Genomic DNA, 14,776 nt, shown 5'->3' on the forward strand with positions numbered 1-14,776 from the left:
TGACAACTTCCTATTCCAGAAAGTGGACAGGCAAACAAGGGGATCTGCTATCTTAGATTTGATTCTTACCAACAGGGAAGAACTGGTTGATGAGATTAAACTAGTAGGCACTCTGGGTAGTAGTGACCATGTAATCTTGGAATTTACAATCCTGGGGAAAGGAAAAACTATGTAGTCAGACATATAGGTTGGATTTCAGGAGAGCAAATTTTAACAAACGTAAACTTTGCTGGGTCGAATCCCCTGGTCAGAAATACTTGAGAAGGGAGTTCAAGAAGGGTGGGAGTTTCTTAAAAATGAAATATTGAAGGCGCAATCACAAACCATTTCCTATGAGAAGGAAAAATGGGAGGAGTCTAAAGAGGCCAGGGTGCTCCATAAACAGATTTTTAAAATTTAAAAAATAAAAAAGACTCATGTAGGAAGTGGAAGGAGGGCCTTATAAGCAAAGATGAATATAAATAACTAGTGTTTGCAGGGAGTGTTAGGAAAGCTAAAGCTCAGTATGATATTAGGCTAGTGAGAGATGCTAAACGCAACAAAAAAGGGTTATTTCCCTATGTACAGAGTAAGAAAAAGAACAAGGGCATGATAAGCCCATTGCAGGGATTGGAAAGTGAAATTGTAACAGATGAAGAGAGGGCAGAACTCAATTCCTACTTTTCCTGTTTTTTCTTGCGAGGGAAGCTGTGCTCAACATGGCATAAACAGAATACATGATGAGGGAAGGGATTTGCAGCCAAGGATTGGCATTGGGGTAGTGCACAAACACCTAGTTTCTTTAAATGAAACTAAGTCTTCTGGGCCAGATGAACTGTATGTATCCAAGGGTACTCAAATAACTTGCAGATGTAATTTCTGAGCCTCTGTCCATTATTTTTTTAGAAGTCTTGGAGAACAGGTGAGGTGCCAGCAGATTGGAGGCAGGCAAATATTGTCCCCATTTTCAAGAAGAGGAAAAAGAAGGGTCCGGGTAACTACCAACCCATCAGCTTGACTTCTATAGCAAGAAAAGTTTTTGAACAAATCATCAATCAGTCCTTGAGCATTTAGAAAGGATGGATCTGATTACTAAGAGCCAGCCCAGGTTTCTCAAGAACAAGTCACGTCAGTCAGACTAATCTCATCTCCTTTTTTGAGAAAGTTACTACCTTGCTGGATCAGGTAGACATAGTTTATTTTGATTTCAAAAAGGCATTTGATAAGGTTCCACATAGTATTCTTGTTGACAAATTGAGAAAATGTGGTTTAGCAGTAGGTAAACTATTGTAACGTGTGATTATGGTTATAATTGTTAAACATATCAAAGACATGCACTTCATCCAGAGAAAGAATCTGCGAAGATTTTGTCAAGGCAGTCTTGCCTCTGGGTACGGAGGAATCAGCAGCCACTTTCTGCCCCTAAAGCAAAAGAAGAGCCTGCCTCCCCCGGTCGCTCTGAGCAAGGCTGTTAAGGATAGGACGTTGTGGAGAACATTAATTCATGGGGTCACCTTAAGTCAGAAGTGACTAGATGGCACTTAGCACACACACAGAGAGACAATGGCAAATATGGCTCCAGGATCCTGCTCATTAAAACAAGGCCGGAAAACATAATGGAATCACCACCTGTTTGTGAGAGAAGTTTTAATGATAGCTTCCTTTAGCAGAATTCATCAAGAGGCACATATAAGCCAACATCAACATATCAGCATCTTGATACTGCTGAGAATAACTTAGAAGCTCCCATTACTCTGCAACTTCATTAAATAATAATTAGTCAAACATACATTTCAAAATCCCCCTCCTACCTTCCACTACTTTCCTTCAATATTTAAATAATGATGCCATTAAATGTTTCTCAGGAAAGGGAGGGCCATGGAATTTACAGCCATGACAATGCGCAACATGGGAAAAAAAACTCTCATAAATTACTAGTCTAACAAACCAAAATCTATCACTATATTAAATCAACCCAGTGACAGCTGCAGGATGTGCCAAGGGAGGAGGGTCATGATCACCAGCCATAGGCTATTTACAAGAGGCGAAGGAAGGGAGAGGCCATCAGACACCAAACGTGTTTTCTCCACTGTAGGCCACGTACAAGAATCCGTCCTCATCCTTTTCCTTTTCATACAGCTGCCCCATAGTCAAGCTTGAAGAAGAAAAAGATAGTGAGACACCAGTCAAGGAACTAAAGCCGTGTACAGACTGAACAGGAGCCAAAGCAGGCACACGAGCCTGAGCTTGCAGGAGTGTTTCTGTCCACGAACATCAAAGCACTCCTGGCAGCTTCTCCGGAAAGAACGCGGGGGGGGGGGGACCGTGGGCAGTGCTGGACGGCCCATTCAATCTGTAGCATTGCATAGAAAGCCGAAATTCATAGCACTGTAGTGGTCACTGTGCTCAATTGGTGCCCGACAGCATCTGCATCACATACACCAGCTCTTCAGCCACACCCAGAACCAAGTCCAAGATCACCACCCCTCTCATTGGCTCTGTGACCAACTATTCCAGTGCCCTGTCACTTATGATGTCTAGGACTCTCATTTCTACAGCATGACTGAAACATGGGTATGTTTGCAGTTTTGCACGGCAAATCCCAAAAGCATTTATACTTTTGAATTTCATAAACATATCAAATAATATAATTCTATATTCTAATTAAGTTATGTTTTGCCGGGGTAATGTGTGGAGAAGAAATCAAATCAAAAAAGTATGTGTTAATGTTAAAGCTGTAAAATAACGGGAGGTTTATCAGGACAGAAAGTGCTGGATGTATTTAAATTTCCTCCCCCAATTTCCATTCCATTTCCCCCCCGGAAAAAGCAGAGTTTTCCCCCCTTCCTCATGGCTTCAAAATGGCCTGACGTTTTACCTCTGGAACAACTTGAACATATGGTCATTAAAATATAAAACGCTGAAAGCTGAAAAACAAGCCTGGCTCCTACGTTTTTAGAGCAGCTGATAAGAGTCAAAAACAACTTTTTCAAGGCTTGCAATACACTCTGTGTGGGGCTGCCTTTGAGGTGGATCAAAAGGTGATACTCAGAGGGTTAACCTGGAGTTGCCAAAATGGGTACATGACACTCAGGAGCGCTTGATGGGATCCCAGTTTGCTTCTTGCCTCAATTCAAAGTGCTGGTCAGCCTTTAAACCCCTAAGTTGTTTTTGTGCAGAAAACCTGAAGGACCACCTCCACCTGTGTGAGCCAGCCAGGGCCCAGCAGAAACCTGCTACCTCAGAGATTCAGCTGGCCTTGGCTGCTGCCCTGAGACTGTGGAACTCTGTCCGTTTCTTTCCAGTCCAAGAATCTAATAGCCTTTGTGTTGACAGTGATTTCATTCTGTCAAAAAATTGATTATTTGTACTGGGATTTTGTACAAAGGAAACGGGTATCAACAGGAGACTTGATCCAACTCTGCTTTTTTGAGCGGGGGGGTTAAACAAAGGGGAAAGGACACCACATCAATATGAAAACAGCCAAGCTTAACTACAAATAATTCAACATTTAAAGTTAACAGTAGTCACAGCTGTGGGTGCCAGGCACATCTTCCTTTACTCTCATACCAAGAGAAACTGCTCTACCAGCCGGTGAAACAGCTTCCGGACTGGCCAGCTGCAGCTAACATGTGGCTGTCAGAGAGGTGCCAGGGAGCAGAGGGCTGGAAGCTGTGGGTGGGCCCCCTCCACACCCTTGGCTGGTGCCCTGCCTTGCTGGCATAACTTTTTTGCCACCAGACCCTGGGCGCGAGAGACGTTGTGACACTTCCGGGGTCTGGCCGGCCCGCCCGCCGGCCCTCGAGGGCAAGGAGGCCGCTGCTGAGCCAGGCCCCCACCCCACCCCACGTTGAAGGCAGGGCAGGGATGCTTCCCGGGGGCCAGGAGGGGGCCGGGGCGTGGCCACGCTTACCTGGACTGGGGGACGGTCTTGTCTACGAAGAGGAAGATGGCCTTCTCGGAGGGCAGCTGGATCCTCTTGCGGATGATCCACATGAACTGGGCCACAGTGATGTCGGAGGGCACCAGGTACTTCCTCTTGTCGATGTCCACGATCTGCGAGCCGGACACCTTCTCCACGATCACCTGCGCAGAGGAGGCTGGCTCAGCTGGACAACATGGGCGAGAGGGGGTGTCGTCGCCGCCGCCGCCCTCCCCCCCCCCCAGCGAGCCGGGCAGAGTCGGCCGACCAACCCCCCCCCCCCGCCGAGCTCCGGCCCAGGCCAGCGGCGCCAGAGGGAGACTCACCGGGACGCGGTCGGGGTACTTGGCCCGGATCTTGGCCGACTCCACGCAGCGGTGCTCTGCCGGCACAAGAGGGGAGGGGAGGGGAGGGGTGGGGAGTGAGGCGCGTGGCTGGGCCGCGCCCGCCCCGGCGACCCCCTCCCCCACCGACGCCCCGCCCGCCCCCCCCCAACCCACCGAGCGCGTGGTCCTCCTTGAACATCCACTTCATGGTGCTGCCGCGTCTCGCTGCCTGCCTGCCTGCGTGGGTCGGGGGGTGGGTGGGGTGGGGGGCGCTGCTTGCCCGGCCGGCTCTGCCCTTCCCTTCCTGCCCGCGTCCCTCCGACGACAACAACAAGCAGCCGCAGCGGCGCCGCTACGGCAAGGGGGGAGGGCGGGACTTCCGGCGGGCGGGTTTCCCGGCAACGAGGGACGGAGGGCGGGCTGTCACGTGCCCGGGCCGCGTCACGCCCCGCGACGCCTCCGGCGCCCGCGTTGCCGTGGCGACGGCGGCGCCATGTCCCCGCGAGCGGAGGCGCTGCTGGCCGAGCGCGGCCCCGGCAGGCGCTACCGGGCCGGCCTCTGCTCGCTGGCCGCCCTGGCGCTCGTGCTGCTGGCCGCCCTCACCTACCTGCCGCCGCTGCTGGTGGCCTACCGGAGCCAGGGTGCGCGCGAGGGGGGGGCGGCGGGGTGAGGGGGGGCGGGGGGGGGGCTCGTCTCTCTCTCTCTCTCTCACCGCCGCCTCCTCCCCCTCCCCCTCCCCCCCCCCCGCAGGTTTCTGGCTGAGGCGGAGCAGCTACGCGGAGCAGCCGTCCGTCCGCTTCCTGCACGAGGTGCTGCTGGTGGGCCTGACCCAAGGCGGCGGCGGCGGCGCGCTGGGCTGGAGCTCCTTCCCGGCCTTCAACCGCCTGCTGGGCCCCCGCCTCCGCGTCCCGCTCGTCTCGGTAGGCCAGGGGCCGCTTCCCGCCTCCCCCCCCCCCAAGGGCGCTTTGCCTTCCTCCCGCCCGGGCCCCGTGTGCGCGCCGGAGGGGCCTGGGGGGTATGCGCCGTGGGCGGGGCCCCGGGGCCGGGGCTGCCGTGGGCGGGGCCCCTTCCGTGCCTGCAGTGCGGGGCGGCACTTTTTCGCGCGGGGGGTGGGGGCGGGCGTTTTCAAATGCAGATGCATCCCTGGCATTTAAAATCGCGCAACACGGCTTCGTCATGTCTGCCGGACCAGTGGAAATTAGTCTGTGGGCCGTTGTAAAGGCCTAGAATCCCAAGCTCGCTTCCAAGAGTCCGCCTCTCTCTGGGTGCCCTCAAGGCTTCCATGAAGACCACCTTGTCATCTGAAGCCAGCGTGGTGTAGGGGTTAAGAGCGGTGGTTTGGAGCGGTGGACTCTGATCTGGAAAACCGGGTTGATTCCCCACTCCTCCACGTGAGCGGCGGAGGCTCATCGGGTGAACTGGATTTGTTTCCCCACTCCTCCACGTGAAGCCAGCTGGGTGACCTTGGGCTAGCCACAGCTCTCTTAGAGCTCTCTCAGCCCCATCTACCTCACAGGGTGTCTGTTGTGGGGAGGGGAAGAAAAGGCAATTGTAAGCCAGTTTGAGTCTCCCTTCAGTGGTAGAGAAAGTCGGCATATAAAAACCAACTCTTCTTCTGAAAAGGTGACCACGTGCCTCTGCTGTCAGGGCTGTGTATCTGTGGGCCCCAGTGGAGATACTGTGTGGAGGTTACTGTAGTGGCTGTTTCTTGTGTGGTCACCAAGGCTGTGCCTAGAGGAGCTGATCAGTTAACTGAGGTCACTGTCTCAGGAATTGCTTTGATAAAAACTCCCTTCCTACCTCTTAGGCTAGAGAGGAAGACACCAATCAAGATGGCTTGATGGACCTCCTACATTTTCGCCTGGAGCTTCCCCTGAAGTCCACAGAGCAAATAATTGGGGTACAGCTCCTTCTGACCTTTACTTACCAATTATATGTGAGTATCCCAAGTTGTTTCATCTCTGGAGCTCCTGAGACATCTGTCTGTTGTCTCTGCAACTTGTCAAAGATTCTGGAAATCTGGGCTAAGGACACTTCTCTAGCCCATGCTCAGCTAGCAACATCAATCACAGAACCTTTTGACACTTTAACGAGGGGGTTGTGGTCAGAAATGGTATAATTGTCAGTGGACAAATATATATCTACGCACAGGAGCAGAGGCCAATATAAACATTGGGGCCAAAAGGCCATGAATTAGAAGAAGCTGCAGTGGGGCTGTGGTGTTTCTGTGTGTGGCCAGAAAGGATGCAAGGTAGGAACAGTGATTGACCCGTAACAGCCATGATCTGTGATAATGCTTTTGTTCCAGTAATGTTATGCTAATTTCACATGAATAGTGGGAAATAAACCTGTTCAGATTAAGGCCAAACTGAATAGAATCAGATTCACTGATAAATTTTTCTAAAGCAGTTCCCCGCTAGAGCTTCTTTTGGATTTTGGGGTTTACTTTGTCACAGCAGCACCTGGCTTATCCCTCTAACAATTTTTAATGTGAGAGTTGTGTTCTCTCATTCCCTTGTGTAGAGTTTGCAGTCTCTGTTCTAGGTTGGTGGCACATGAGCACTGTTGGTGGGTAATGACCTGTTCCATCACTTTTCAGTGTGAGCCTTTGACAGGTGCTGTAGTAGCATGATTGAGTGTACATGTGACACTGCCTTATACCAAGTGGAACTATTGGCCTATATATCTCCGTACTGTCTTCTGTGACTATGGTTCTTGGAGGTCTCAGCATATATAGGGCACAGAGTTGGTGTCTGGGTTTGTTGCCAGGCCTCCTCCCTGGATTTGTGTGTCTGGTTTCTGGTGAAGAGCTCCTTTAGATGAGATGCTGTCTGTTAGCAAGGAGAGGGCCAGTCACTCAAGCACAGTGACAAAATATATTCAGAAAAAAAAAACTGGGAGCTGTAACTGTACTATTCAGCAACTGTGGAACTCTTCCACTAATCACGATGCCAATCCCATGCCAAGGATGCATCAGTGGCATTGCTGTGTGCCATCTGGGAACATTTGGGGGGGTTCTCTCAGAGCTGCAATGACAGAGAACAGGTTAGTGGACTGGATGGAACTGTGGTCTCTCCCCCTTGATATTTTGCACAATCAGACTTTCTTGGTTGCTGTGTCTTTCTGCCACATGCCTTTTAACCATGATGTGCACAGCCTCAGTCCTTCTTACCAGTAAATCAGGCCAGCTGTGCTGCTTCAGGATGGCAATTAGCTGCCTTAAACAACAGCAGGAGTTACCCCGTTTACACGTCCTTAGAGGACAGATACAAGGTTGGAGACTTTGACTGCAGTCCTGCACAGATATTCCAGCACAAGTCAGATGATTTGGGAGAGCTTAGACTGGAGTGAGCGCACAGGACTGCGCTGTCCATCTGGTAAGACTTAATCTGGTATATGCAGCTGGTGGCAACTTCCTCTCAATGGTGCCTTATATAATTTAAATTATTATTTATTTATTATTTGTATTTTGCTTACTTCTCTGCTCCCGTGAAGCTCACAATCTTATATTTTTATGCATGGGGAGACCGCAGAGGGAGGAAAGAAAGATGGAATAGAAATATACACAGATGTTGACTCTCAGGACCACTGGCTTGAGTCAAAGACTTTGTGGGATTGGAAGGAAGGATGCCGTTTCTCAGTGAGCAGGGGGAAGCAGTATGCGTGTGCAAGTGCTCTGTCAGCCTCTGTCTGGGAACGATTCTGGAGTACCCAATGTGGCTCGCTCATGTATAAGTCACATTCCCTCTGGAACAGCCATTTCTTTTTGACAGTCCAGTTTGACATTCAGCCCACTATTCTGTTAAGGTGAAGAATAATCCGATCTGAGGTAGGTTTGAGGCCTCTGGGTAATTCCTACAAAGTTTGCTTTGGCAAAATGATAGGAGAGGAATAAGCCCACACTGGGTCAGCTGTACGACACAGCAGGTAGGGCCATCAATAAACCCCCTGTTCTTGCTTGTTGCTGCCATTTCAGAGAATGTCCACATTTGTGATGCAGAGCATGGCTTTTCTCCAGTCATTCTCCCCTGTGCCAGGGTCACGAGTCATCGTGAACGCAGACCTGAAGCTCCGTCAGAGGCAACCGCTTGGCCATTGTGGGCTGGACAGCAGATACAACGTGAGTAGCGCCTTCCAGTTTCAGTCACTTGTGTTGTGGATATGGCTGGAGTGAAGAGCTGTAGTCAAAACATGGGTAGGCCAATAAAGTGTGTGCTGCCAGTAGTGCCATGTGGTGGGAAATCGCAAACTGTTATGACACTTCTCCTTTTCCAGAGTTCAGGACAGGAGGGGTGTGACGTTCTGGCTGTGGAAAAGTTGCTGCCGCTTCCTCAAATACTTGGAATCAGGTTTTAAATGCAGATTTCCTGGTCGTATTACAAATTCTTAAGGAATTTGCAAAAGCTTGTTGAAATAAACATACAGCATGTTTTCCAGACAGCATACAATCCACCTGTTTAGGTCCTTAATACAGGACGTGGTATTAGGTTGTACATGGTATAAGAACTAGTGCAGTGGCCAGAAATACAGACCAATATGTCCACACCACCATGTTAAAGGTAGAAACATAGAGTTGGGAGGGATCCCAAGAGTCATCTAGTCCATCTCCCTGCACAATGCAGGAAACTCACAGGGGAGAGGAGATCGCTCCTACCCTGGAACCGACACCTACCCCATGAGTAGTTAATCTGGTCAGGAGGTTTAGGTCAGCTTTCCCCCATAAGTGTAGCTAAAGAGAAGTATCTTTTTTATCCTTTTGCCTTTCCCCCTTCCCCCTACTTGCTGCAGGAAGACACTTGTACTATGCTCTGGAAACTCTTTGCTTTAAGAATCATCTGGACTGTATTGAGACTACAGTAAATAGGACAGTGAGTCAGCTTTATTATTTTCTTGCATTTACTATAATTGAACTGTATGACTGTTTTTAACACCTTCTTTTAAAAATTTCTATAGTAAAGCTTTATTTTGTTTTATTGTACTCAAGGAATTACTGCTACCAAACCCAGGTGAGCTCATTCACCTTACTATCCCAAGACAGGCTCCATCTTGACATTTCCTGATCCCAAAGTGGCAATCAGCATTACCCTGGGCATGTTAGAAAGGGCCACGAGAGCTGAGCACTGGCTCATCCCTTTGTGCTCTCCCTCTAATGATCTGCCTAAATTCATAGCAAGTCATAGAATCAGCATTACCGTCAGATAGCCATCTATCCTCTGCTTAAAAACTTCCAATGAAGGAAAGCCCACCACCTCCCGAGGAAGCCTGTTCCACTGAGGAACTGCTCTGTGAGGAAGTTCTTCCTAATGTTTAACCATAAACTCTTGATTTAAGTCTCTGTTTAATGTTTAACCATAAACTCTTGATTTAAGTCAAGGTTGTGTTGCAGGAACACAACCAACCTCTCCTGGGTTTGGTACCAGTAACTCCTTGAATAACACACATCATAAAGCCAAATAAGGCTTTATTGAAGAAAGTTAGAAAAGATATTAAAACCAAGGCATACAGTTCAATGGCAGTAGAATGCACAACAATTGTAAAGCTGACTAGCCGTCTTACTAACTGGAGTCCTAACACAGCACAATTGGTTCTTGAGCCAAATAATTTCCAATTCAATTTTGGGCACCACAACTCTGATCTTCCTCATAGCAAGGAGGGGTAAAGGGAAAAGGTGGAGGGATTTATATTCTCACCAGTTACACTTATAGAGAAAGCAGGCCCTAACCTCCTGATCTCTACAACCAATCACGGGGCTGCATCCATGGAACTTTCCAGGGTGTGAGTTCCCCCCCACCCCCATAACTAGATTCGCAGCTGGAACACATGAACTAATGTAGTTGGCCTGAAAACCTGTCCTTGGAAAGAGGCTGTTGTGGGAGAGGGCACTCTGCTCCAGCAAAGAGTCAGAAAAGGACTTCAGACTGGAAATGGATTCTCTCTTCAAGATGGATTCTCTCTTGACATTCCCCCATCCTATAATTATGCATTTGATTTTTCCTACCCAAATGCAGAACTTTACATTTATCTTTGTTGAAATTCATTCTGTTACCCTCAGAAACCTCCCCAGGGAACAGAAACCTCTGCAGTTGTCCCAATTGACTCTGGCTGCTGCCTGAGAGCGTTTCAGGGAGTCCGTCCTAGGATGACCGTTGATGTTTCCTAACGAAATAATCTCCTTGTGACAGGTATCTGTGATCAATAGCTCAAGCCCTTTTGCCCAGGACTATGATCTTGAGAACATACTGGCAGCGTATCAGGAGAGAAATGGTAAGTTTGCATTTAACACAGTCTTCTCTAGGACAGCTTATACTGGCTTGTGTGTGTGCTGTTTTCAGAATGCTTTGGCTAAATTCTTTCTGGCTAAATTCTTTCTGCTTTTTCTTTGCAGTCACAACAGTTTTGTCTGCTGATTCCAGCCCCATCTGGGCTGTGTCAAGAGCCCCCAGTGACCCTTTTGTGATCCAGGCCACTATCCATTACCCAGAGGAACTGATTGTATATCCTTTGGGTTGCTGGGGGGGTCAGGCATGCATGGAAGCAGTGGGAGGGGGGTTGAGTTGGGTTTGGCATGTAACACTGTGATCTGAATGAGTTGAATGGGGCTGCTGGGTTGGGGCGCAAGACAGGAGAGAAACGTGGGGCATTCTTAGGTGTGGCCAGCACCTCTCTGAGGATCCAATTTGTGAGATCCAAGTGAGGAAGTGACAGAAGGTGAACCCATGAAAGAGGGAGCCGATTCTGAGTTTTAGCAGTGGTACATCAGACCCACACCCCGCCCCTCCCTTGTAAATTACCTCCTCACCATTTTCTTTTTGGAAGTATTCCCAGCCTCTCTCTGCTCTGGCTCAATGTACTTGCGGGGTGTATTTCTTTACTAGTGTGCTCATGTTTGGAATTCTGACTCCTCCTTGACTCTTACTACATATCAGCCAGGCTTCTGGGAAATGATCAAGTTTGCTTGGATCCAGTATGTTTGCATTCTACTGATTTTTCTCTGGATTTGTGAACGAATTAAAATCTTCCTTTTCCAGAATCGGGTGCTAGACACTGTTCCGGTGGTACCAGTTTATTCTGTCTTGTCCCACAAAGAACACCAGTCCTGAAAATGTCTCTTTGAAAAAGCCAACAAATATGAACAGCTACAGGATAAGCAGTGTGGCTCACTGACACTTTCTTCAGTGTTCTTCCCCACCTGGAAGATGTGGGGAGCCACGCGCATTTTGGGCCATGTGCCGTTGCAAGATCCAAGCCCATTCCGTGTGTTTCTGTTTCTTCTGCACCACGGGGTTTCGCCTTCAGCTGCCTCTGCAAACTTGCAGCCCTCCTTGGAGACATTCTTCCTTAGTTGCTTTTGGCTCCACAGTGTATTTTCGGTGACAGTCTGTATCTGCCCGCGTGGTGGCTGCAGTCTCTTTAACAGGCAAGAGGCCAGTTTTACTTATAAAAGTTGTGCAAATGAGATGCCTTCTCTTAATTGTATCTGAAACGTCACCCTTGAGTTCTGGCCATGTATGTCCCATTAAGCTCCTTGATATTGTGCGTCTACACAGGGATTTTAAGACATAAGCAAAGTGAGAGAGCAAGCCCACTCTGCAGCTGGAAGTCTTTCCAGCAAGAGTGAGCTCATGCCATTCTGTGCCTTCTGAGTGGAGGATGAAAACTACCCATCTCCCTGCCTGCCTGCAGTGCAGTTAAGCAGAAGTCCCTGGCTTGTTTCTGTTCTGTTTTGCCCCAGATTGGCCCCCAGGGATCCCTGGCCCCTCCTTGCCTCTGGGCTTGTTCATTAGCCAGGGGCTGTGTCAATCTGACTCTGAACGCCTCAAGGCGCTCTCTGAGGGGGGGGTGTCCAGTCCAGCTGTGTCTCCTTCACAAACAGCAGCAGGAGCCACAGTGGCACCGTGAGGAGCTCTGCCTTGTCTCTTTCTGCAAGGAGTAATTCTACCGCTTCCCGTCTGCCCAAGAAGCCGGAGTTGCTTTTAGTCTTCGCTGCTGTAGGGCTGGGCGGTTCTGCAATTAGCTTGCCCCTCAGTCCCAAGCCTTAGAGAAAAGACTGAGTCCTCCTAGAAAACGGGTCCAGGCCAATGTGGTGCTTTCTTCATATAACTGGGCTGTAGTTTGGCATTTCCCTCAGCCCTAGTTTCAGTATGCCTGGGGAAAGTCAGTATCACGTACCCCGGTCTTCTTCGTGCTATGCAGAATTACAGATCCCTGGTTAAAAAGCTCATGAAAGAATGCCTCCCCTAATTAGCACACTGGCAGAATACCGGGAGGCATGCAGGTGGTGTATAATTTTTAAAAATCTTAGGCTTAATCTCTCTTTCATTCTTGGTGTATGTGGGCACACATGTACGCATGCTACCTGGTGACTTGCTGGTTTCACTTTTGTCCTAGGAACTGAGTGTGAAATCTCTGGTTGCAAAGCAAAGGTTTAGCTACGTTCTACTTATGAGTTCCTGCAAACTGTATAGATGCAGTTATCCATCCAATTATTTAATCCTTTGTCCTGTAAATTGGAGCCCTGTATCTAACGACCCAGGCTGTGGCTCAGTGGCAGAGCCTGTGTTTGCATGCAGAAGATCGCTGGTTGAATCCTCAGCATCTCCAGTTTGGCTGTAGGTAATGTGGAAGACCTCTGCCAGAAATCCTGGAGAGTAGCTGCCATTCAGCTGAGACAAGTGTGCTGGTTATGGTGTCAGACTAGGATCTGGGAGACCCAAGTTCAAATCCCCACGCTGTCATGGAAGCTTGCTACATGACCTCAGGCCACTCACATGCTCTTAGCCTAACCTAAGAACATGAGAAAGGCCCTGCTGGATCAGACCCAGGCCCATCAAGTCCAGCAGTCTGTTCACACAGTGGCCAACCAGGTGCCTCTAGGAAGCCCACAAACAAGACGACTGACTGCAGCATTGTCCTGCCTGTGTTCCACAGTACCTGTTATATTTAACAGGCATGCTCCTCTGATCAAGGAGACAATAAGTATGCATCACGACTAGTATCCATTTTTACTAGAAGCCATGAATAATCCTCTCCTTCATGAACATGTCCCCTCCCCTCTTAAAGCCTTCCAAGTTGACAGCCATCACCACATGCTGGGGCAGGGAGTTCCACAATTGAACGATGCGTTGTGTGAAGAACTACTTCCTTTTATCTGTTTTGAATCTCTCACCCTCCAACTTCAGCAGATGACCCCACATTCTAGTATTATGAGAGAAGGAGAAAAACTTCTCCCTGTCCACTCTCTCCAAACCATGCATAATTTTATAGACCTCTATCATGTCTCCCCTCAGCTGTCTTCTTTTCAAGCTAAACAGCCCTAAGCATCTTAACCGCTCCCCATAGGACTGTTGCTCTAGTCCCCTAATCATTTTGGTTGCTCTTTTCTGCACCTTCTCAAGCTCTGTAATATCCTTTTTTTAGGTGTGGTGACCAGAACTGTACACAGTATTCCAAGGGTGGTCTCACCATAGATTTGTACAAGGGCAGTATGATATCAGCAGTTTTATTCTCTATTCCTCGTCTAATTATGGCCAGCATGGAATTTGCCTTTTTAAATATCAGCCGCACACTGGGTTGACATCTTCATTGAGTGATCCACTACCACTCCGAGATCTCTTTCTTGGTGTGTCCCTGCCAGCACATATCCCATCAGTGTATATGTGAAGTTGGGATTTTTTGCCCCAATATGCATCACTTTACACTTGCTCACATTGAATCTCATTTTCCATTTTAATGCCCATTTTCCCACTTTGTAGAGATCCCTTTGGAGCTCTTCACAGTCTGGTTTTGTTTTAACCACCCTAAGTAATTTGGTGTCATCTGCAGACCTGACCACCTTGCTGTTCACCCCCAACTTGAGGTCATTGATGAACAGGTTGAAAAGCACCAGTTCCAACACAGATCCCTGAGGGACCCCACTGCTCACATCCCTCTATTGTGAGAACTGACCATTGATTCCTACTCTCTGCTTCCTATTTTTCAGCCAGCTCTCAATCCATAAGTGGACTTGTCCTCTTATCCCTTGACTACGAAGTCTGCTTAGCAGTCTTTGATGGGGGACTTTGTCAGAAGCCTTTTGAAAATCCAAATACACAATGTGTACAGACTCATTCCTGTCCACATGTTTATTGGCACTTTAAAAAAAATAACTCTAAGGTTACTACCTTAACAGAAGCCATGTTGGGGTTTGCTCAGCAGGGCTTGCCCTTCTATGTGCTTGACAATTCTATCTGTAATAATGCTGTTAGGATAAAATGGGGGGAGAAGGGAATGATGTAAGGGTGTGAGTTGAGTAAATAAATAAGCAAGCTTGAGCTTGCTAGATCAGACTGTATAAAATTGCTTCTGGGATGTAGCTGAGGCGCTTTCTGAGCTGATGTGTGTCTGGGTGGAATCAGTGGTCTCCGGTGGTAGCTGTGCATTTACTTGAAGGGAGGCAAGTGCAGAAAGGCTGCGAAGAGTACAACTGTAGAAGTGGCCAAGGGATAAGAGCAGAAGTCCACCCGCGGGGCCACCTGAAGCAGTTCCCTTCCTGCGAACCCCACTGATTTCA

The 14,776-nt window shown here is 48.7% G+C and overlaps 2 protein-coding genes across 2 annotated transcripts; one reads left to right on the forward strand and one right to left on the reverse strand.

The window, feature by feature from the left end:
• Positions 1–1,911: 1,911 nt before the first annotated feature.
• Positions 1,912–4,462, reverse strand: GABARAPL2 (GABA type A receptor associated protein like 2). The gene is made up of 4 exons (XM_056862606.1): positions 4,402–4,462; positions 4,228–4,283; positions 3,893–4,065; positions 1,912–2,134 (listed from the first exon to the last, which is right to left on the reverse strand). Exons 1-4 carry the CDS (start codon positions 4,433–4,435, stop codon positions 2,044–2,046), a joined length of 354 nt encoding a protein of 117 aa, XP_056718584.1. The 5' UTR covers positions 4,436–4,462; the 3' UTR covers positions 1,912–2,043.
• Positions 4,463–4,720: 258 nt separating this feature from the next.
• On the forward strand, positions 4,721–11,327 carry TMEM231 (transmembrane protein 231). Its single transcript, XM_056862428.1, has 7 exons — positions 4,721–4,868; positions 4,978–5,147; positions 6,035–6,163; positions 8,204–8,347; positions 10,410–10,491; positions 10,613–10,732; positions 11,158–11,327. The coding sequence occupies exons 1-7, from the start codon at positions 4,721–4,723 to the stop codon at positions 11,325–11,327; spliced, it is 963 nt and encodes a 320-aa protein (XP_056718406.1).
• Positions 11,328–14,776: the final 3,449 nt, after the last annotated feature.

This window comes from Euleptes europaea, chromosome 17, assembly GCF_029931775.1.
Source record: "Euleptes europaea isolate rEulEur1 chromosome 17, rEulEur1.hap1, whole genome shotgun sequence".
Taxonomy (NCBI): Eukaryota; Metazoa; Chordata; class Lepidosauria; order Squamata; family Sphaerodactylidae; genus Euleptes; species Euleptes europaea.

Excerpts from the sequence above, each read along its gene's own strand:
- GABARAPL2 (XM_056862606.1), bottom strand. The coding sequence starts at position 4,435 with ATGAAGTGGATGTTCAAGGAGGACCACGCGCTCG. Across the intron at positions 4,066-4,227 it reads AGTACCCCGACCGCGTCCCG|GTGATCGTGGAGAAGGTGTC; the intron begins GTGAGTCTCCCT and ends TCCTCTGCGCAG. Across the intron at positions 2,135-3,892 it reads AAGACCGTCCCCCAGTCCAG|CTTGACTATGGGGCAGCTGT; the intron begins GTAAGCGTGGCC and ends TTCTTCTTCAAG.
- TMEM231 (XM_056862428.1), top strand. The coding sequence starts at position 4,721 with ATGTCCCCGCGAGCGGAGGCGCTGCTGGCCGAGCGCGGCCCCGGCAGG. Across the intron at positions 5,148-6,034 it reads TCCGCGTCCCGCTCGTCTCG|GCTAGAGAGGAAGACACCAA; the intron begins GTAGGCCAGGGG and ends CCTACCTCTTAG. Across the intron at positions 10,492-10,612 it reads AGCGTATCAGGAGAGAAATG|TCACAACAGTTTTGTCTGCT; the intron begins GTAAGTTTGCAT and ends TTTTCTTTGCAG.